General features: G+C 44.4%; 2 protein-coding genes across 3 annotated transcripts in view; both read left to right on the forward strand.

Moving 5' to 3' along the window:
- The first annotated feature begins 253 nt into the window (after positions 1 to 253).
- Positions 254 to 3,929, forward strand: LOC307090631 (betaine--homocysteine S-methyltransferase 1-like). The gene is made up of 8 exons (XM_079757368.1): positions 254 to 380; positions 1,076 to 1,208; positions 1,759 to 1,871; positions 2,008 to 2,199; positions 2,308 to 2,455; positions 2,656 to 2,838; positions 3,155 to 3,383; positions 3,619 to 3,929. The coding sequence occupies exons 1-8, from the start codon at positions 372 to 374 to the stop codon at positions 3,701 to 3,703; spliced, it is 1,092 nt and encodes a 363-aa protein (XP_079613494.1). The 5' UTR covers positions 254 to 371; the 3' UTR covers positions 3,704 to 3,929.
- A 1,280-nt stretch (positions 3,930 to 5,209) lies between these two features.
- The window catches only part of LOC307070891 (junction-mediating and -regulatory protein-like), a 20,488-nt gene continuing 19,697 nt past the window's right edge, over positions 5,210 to 6,000 (forward strand). For both annotated transcript variants that reach the window (XM_079729599.1, XM_079729600.1), the window contains exon 1: positions 5,210 to 6,000. This exon is cut by the window's right edge and continues 562 nt beyond it. In XM_079729599.1, coding sequence (XP_079585725.1) covers positions 5,744 to 6,000 — 257 coding nt within the window. In that variant the 5' untranslated portion in view covers positions 5,210 to 5,743.

Below are 6,000 nucleotides of genomic sequence, written 5' to 3' on the forward strand. Positions count from 1 at the left end.
GTACTCCGTATCGTTGTTCTCGGGATTTCTATTCTGGGCACATGGATGGTTAGTTAGTGGAAATTGGGAATGGGAGATTGTGTTGAGATTAGTCGTAACTATTTCCGATGGCTGTGAAGTGTAATGTGTAATGTGAAGTTTAGGCCAAAAGGCTATAGCCTGAGGTGAAAATGTATTGTTTTTCTAGGGTGGCAGGATTGGACCAATAGGGGGCGGAAATTCACCAACATGTTGAAAGTCACTTGCTAAGAGACGCTAATAGTTAATGTTTGAGAAACAACGTCAACTTACATGAGTATAAAGGCACACAGACAGACACACAGTCGGCTGTTTTGTAGCCCAGGACACGGATATCGTCTTCGCAGTATAGAATGAGGAAGGTATGATAGGCGTTATATTTGATGCTACTTCTATTATAATACATCAAGACATGCGTTACGAATGATTATATTCGGCTGTTATCTCTGTTGGGATTGGTGCTTTGTTTATCATAAAGTAGCTTATTATGTCCCTCATTGTTGGAACATTCTAGGATTTTGTATCAGACTAATGCACTGACTAATGCATGTGAAGAACTCATGCACTAACGCATGTGTCACTCAAGTATCTTGTTATTAATTAGGATTTCTCTGCTTAGTGTTGTTTCATTTGATATTATTTAACCGTGTGTGCACCCTTTCTGTGTACGTGTCTATTTTTGCTTAATTATTATGTATTTTTAGATTCGTGAGCGTAAACTGCCCATTGACAAACTGTAATGATTTTTCTATCTGAATAAACTTTGAATCTCTTGTCACATGAGTCCCAAGCCTGCTTTTGCTTACAGAGACGATCCAGAAACAGAGAATTCGGCCACATCAGACGACGGATAGACAAAGAGCGCAGACCAATCCCCATAGGAATGATTTGTAAATGACTGAATCGATTGTGTGCATTTTAGTGCATGGTGTAGAAAAGCATGGTGCACTTCCGCAAAACTTTATTGTGTGTGTGTGTGTGTGTGTGTGTGTGTGTGTGTGTGTGTGTGTGTGTGTGTGTGTGTGTGTGTGTGTGTGTGTGTGTGTGTGTCCTACAGGGAATTTTGGAGCGCCTGAATGCCGGTGAGGTGGTGATAGGCGACGGGGGCTATGTGATGCAATTGGAGAGGCGAGGCTATGTGAAGGCTCCACACTTCACCCCTGAAGCTGCCGTTGAGCATCCAGAAGCGGGTAGATAGCCTACCTTATATTGATAAGATATCATCTCAGCAGTATTGTTAGGACAATAATCAAAAGAAAATGCAACGTCGTAAAATAAAATGCAATAGCACCAATGCTTCTTATTTGTCATGATATATTATTTGAATCATAAATAAATCAAACGCAATCATCCAATTGCCGTTTGAACTTATACCATATGCGCCGTTTTAAGGTGGTCTACAGTCCAATACAAAGGAGTGGGTGGGACAAGCTTCACCCATAACATGCTGAACTTGAATATCAGTGCAACTCTTCACATCACATCTGTCATGTGTGGATTTGTACGTTGTAATTTAGCAAGCGTTGGATGATATTTTTTTCATATTCTTTATGACTCAAATATTGCATGCATGTTATGAAGATTAAAAAGCATTGGTGATTTGGTATTCAAAATATATAATCAGTTATTACAACATTGTCACTTTCGAGTTTGTGTTTTATTTCATGGAGGTGTTTGGTGAGTTGTTTAGCATATACATGCATCTGAATAAATCATAGCTTATTCTTGTTGCCATCCCAGTGCGGCAGCTCCACAGGGAGTTCCAGAGGGCTGGCGCCGATGTGCTTCAGACACTAACCTTCTATTCCAGTGACGAAAAACTGCAGATCAGCGGCAACGTCACCGACATCACCGTCAGTCTCTTGATCCTCATTTTGAGATGTTGGTCGTTTCAAAACATTAAGATGAATATAAAAAATATATACCCTGTCCCATGGTCCAAACGTAATAAGTAGAACTTATAGGAATCAGTGTTGTGTATCAATGCAGGGAACACAGATCAATGAGGCAGCATGCGACCTGGCGAGGGAGATCGCCAACGAGTCCGATGCGTTGGTGGCCGCGGGGGTGTCCCAGACCCCCGTCTTCCCGGTGAACCGCAACCAGTCTGAGGTCAAAGCCATCATCCAGAAGCAGCTAGACGTCTTCAAAAGGAAAGACATCGACTTCTACATGGTGGAGGTAACGGCAGAGCACCACATACCTCGGTCTCACATGGGCAGAAATGGTATGAATGAACTTATGAAGAAGATGAATGTGCACACATAAATAATACAATGTGTGCCTCAGTTCTTCAAGCACGTGGAAGAGGCCGTGTGGGCGGTGGAGGTGATGAAGGCTGGGGGAAAACCGGTGGGGGCGACCCTCTGCATCTCTCCCCAGGGGGACAAGGACGGGACCCCACCCGGAGAGTGTGCGGTCAGGCTGGTCAGAGCCGGTACGACGGAGACCTCCCGGCTCCGGTGATCGGGAAAGTAGTTGGTTATTGTAAGGTGGTGGTTTTTTCACCATAAACCTATTTTTGTGTGTGTGTGTGTGTGTGTGTGTGTGTGTGTGTGTGTGTGTGTGTGTGTGGGTGTGGGTGTGTGTGTGTGTGTGTGTGTGTGTGTGGTTGTGTGTGTGTGTCCTTATGTACAGGGGCCGACATGGTTGGGATCAACTGCCACCTGGACCCCCTGACGTGCGTCCGTACGGTGAAGCTCATGAAGGAGGGGCTGGAGAAGGCCGGACTCAAAGCCCACCTGATTGTCCAGCCGCTGGGCTTCCACACTCCCGAGTGCAACCACAGCGGCTACACCACCCTGGCCGAGTATCCCTTCGGTCAGTCTTCACGTACACTTGTTTTGCTGACGCCAAGCTACAACTATGTTTTTAGCAACTGCCGACGAGATCATAGCTTTCACCGCTATCAGAATTTATTTATTGTAAATATTCCTTATAGTATTTAACCAAATTTAAATGTTATCCTTTATACTTATTGCACCGCGGGTCAGAGACAAACAAAATTTTGGTTCTTCTATTTGTTTCGTACATTCGTTGTAATTGACAATACAGCTGACTTTGACTTTGGACTTTTATCGTCATACTGTACATTTTCTTCTCGCCGTCCAACTGACCTCTGGCTTGTTCTTCTTAGCCATGGAGGCCCGAGCTATGACGCGTTGGGACATGCAGAAGTATGCCAGGGAGGCGTACAACGCTGGAATCCGCTACATCGGCGGCTGCTGTGGCTTCGAGCCCTATCACATCCGGGCCATCGCCGAGGAGATGTCCCCCGAGAGAGGCGTCCTACCGGCGGCGTCCGACAAACATGGGCTCTGGGGCGCCGGCCTGGCTACCTACGGCACATCCTTCATGACTGAGAGGTAAGAGATGTGGCTGAAAGACTTCCTTCCTTACTGCCTGTTATGACTGTTTTACTCTCAATGTCTTCAGGACAACTCATAAGGAACATCATTCCCCTAACTAAAGAGATGTTACCTTGTTAGTGTAATGTAAGGTAATGCATTTTGCATTTCGATGTAATGTGGCATCATTTAATTGGTGAGGAAAAATTGTGCACGAAATTTCTCCCATAGTTGTCATGATATATCCTTTTAGGGCTTGCCGTGAATATTGGGAAAACCTTCTGCCGGCTTCAGGGCGACCGACTTGTCCCTCCATGTCCACACCAGCGCTGAAATAGCCAGTAAGCAGGCACTGCTTCGTGCTCCTAAAGTATTCCCACTTTCTTGTGAATAAACTGCTCTGATCGGTAGCTTTGGTAATAATCCGGATGCATAAGGCCCTACAGCTGCTGATCAGAGAGCAGCACTACCTTTACTTACTCCTACTCATTATTTCTACCTGCTGCTGTAATTAGACTCAAAGCTGATGACTGTAAAACCTGGCTTATTGTATCACACACACACATATCCATCTTCCAACTGTTGTGTTGTGCACCACAATAAAGGAGTTGCATTCAAAATGTTGCGGTGTGTTTATGTGATCTAGACAGAGGGCAAAGGCTGGCTTTAAGAAAAGTATCTAAAGAGCATACAGGAAATGCTGGAAGATGAAATTCTAGATAGTTTTGGCTCTATTGGGGTCCTTAAAAAGAGCATAAGTTGCCTCCGGTAACCTCAAAGGAGAAGTTACCGTTTGAAGGGGGGGGGGGAGTCTAAATGTAGAGCTAACTAAATGTGGGATTGGCTAGATATTAACTTTTATTAATTAAATTCAAGTGTTTTTTTTCTGGACTCAAATCACTCTTTTGTTATAAATAATATATTAATTTTTGGTTATTATTTGCATTGTTTCCATTTTTTGGATTAGATGAAATAAATGATTTATTGGGATTTATCTCCCATTTAAATGGGAGAACTTGCAAAAAGATTAAAGATATTAAAATTACAAAGAGAACGCATGATTTGGTTATTATATGTATGGGACCAAAGATTTCAGGTCGTTAAGAACTGTCTACTACCAGCTAAGATAAGTTACTGTCTTTCATTTTAAAAATGTTCAGGTTCTACCGAGATTTGAACTCGGATCGCAGGATTCAGAGTCCTGAGTGCTAACCATTACACCATAGAACCTTGCATGTCGTCACATGCCTAATATTACATAACAAAAATGTATCATCATGAATGTCGTACTGCCTCGCATTATTAAACGTAGGCAGTTTAATCGTTGTTTTTTGCAAGGACTGCAAACGTAGGCTACAATATGTGTTTACTTATAATATTCGCTCTTGAGGCGTTATAGGCTTTATTCAATCTTCACATATTCATGATGCACGTAACGCTACAGTAGTATTCTCCAGGGATTCACAACGAGCCTGCAATTCATTTCTGCAATTATGAATCACAACTCTCACCGTTAACACATTATAACAGCATCGATCCTTCAACATTTGCCGCAACACCAGCTCCCCGCGTCTTCCTGCTCTAGCCTACAAATAGATACGATGCGTCATGCAATCAAACTCATTGAATGATTTATGTGTTCTCTGTATTTTAATGAAGCTTTGGTAAAAGAAAATAGGCTATGATCACTGAATGGTCATCGACGGCATTTGGAAGCCGTCCCATGAGAGCCGTCCGCTCCGACTCCTCTCGCTGCTTCAGTCTCCAACGTCAGTCGCGTTACGTCACCACGTACCCTGCAGAAGCAAACGATATTTCGACTGATGGAGGCCTGCAGACGAGGAGGAACATAATGTTTTCTTCGGGGATGTCAACTTGCCCGAAAGGGTCTGGGATGGTCTGGCAATCCTTTCATGCACTGCCAATGAAGTGACACGATGTTTTCAGACACCCACTCCACTTTATGAGGAAGGGGCTCTGCGTAGCCAAGCGAGGGAATAACGGAATACAGCACACAGCTGACGGTGGGACCCGAGCTCAGCGCCGATGGTAAACAAACGCTCGCATGTGTTGTCGGGACTGCTGCTGCAGAGACCTGGAGAAAAAGCCTCAGCTTCGGGGAAGTAGGATGCGAAATGGAGAACTGAAGGCAGGTGGACGCGAGATGAAAAACAGCACACCAATGCTCACAATTCATCCGCTTGAGAAAGGAAGGATCGCTGGTCAGACACATATGATCATCATCGGGGCGATTTTTTACTGTAGTTTGATGACGTTGTCATCAGTGTGTTGTTGTTTCGAGTGAGTGACGTTTCTAGGATTGGTTTGTATTTTTTTGAGACCCCGTTGCTTGTGTGGTCTTCGCTCATCTTGTGAAGATGTCCTTCGTGATGGAGGATAATTTGGAGTCTGGGTGGGTGGCCGTTCGGCCCAATGTGTTTGAGGAAAAGGAAAAACACAAATTTGTTTTCATCGTCGCCTGGAATGAGGTGGAGGGTAAATTCGCCATCACATGTCACAACAGGACGGCGCAGAGGAGAAGCTTCGGCAGGGACTCCTTCGTGGACCTCACGGGCCAGGAGGAGAAAACAAAATGGCCCAAAAGTCCAGTTAAAGATAAAGCTGCCAGAAGCCC

This window comes from Pollachius pollachius (assembly GCF_949987615.1).
Source record: "Pollachius pollachius genome assembly, chromosome: 1".
NCBI lineage: Eukaryota > Metazoa > Chordata > Actinopteri > Gadiformes > Gadidae > Pollachius > Pollachius pollachius.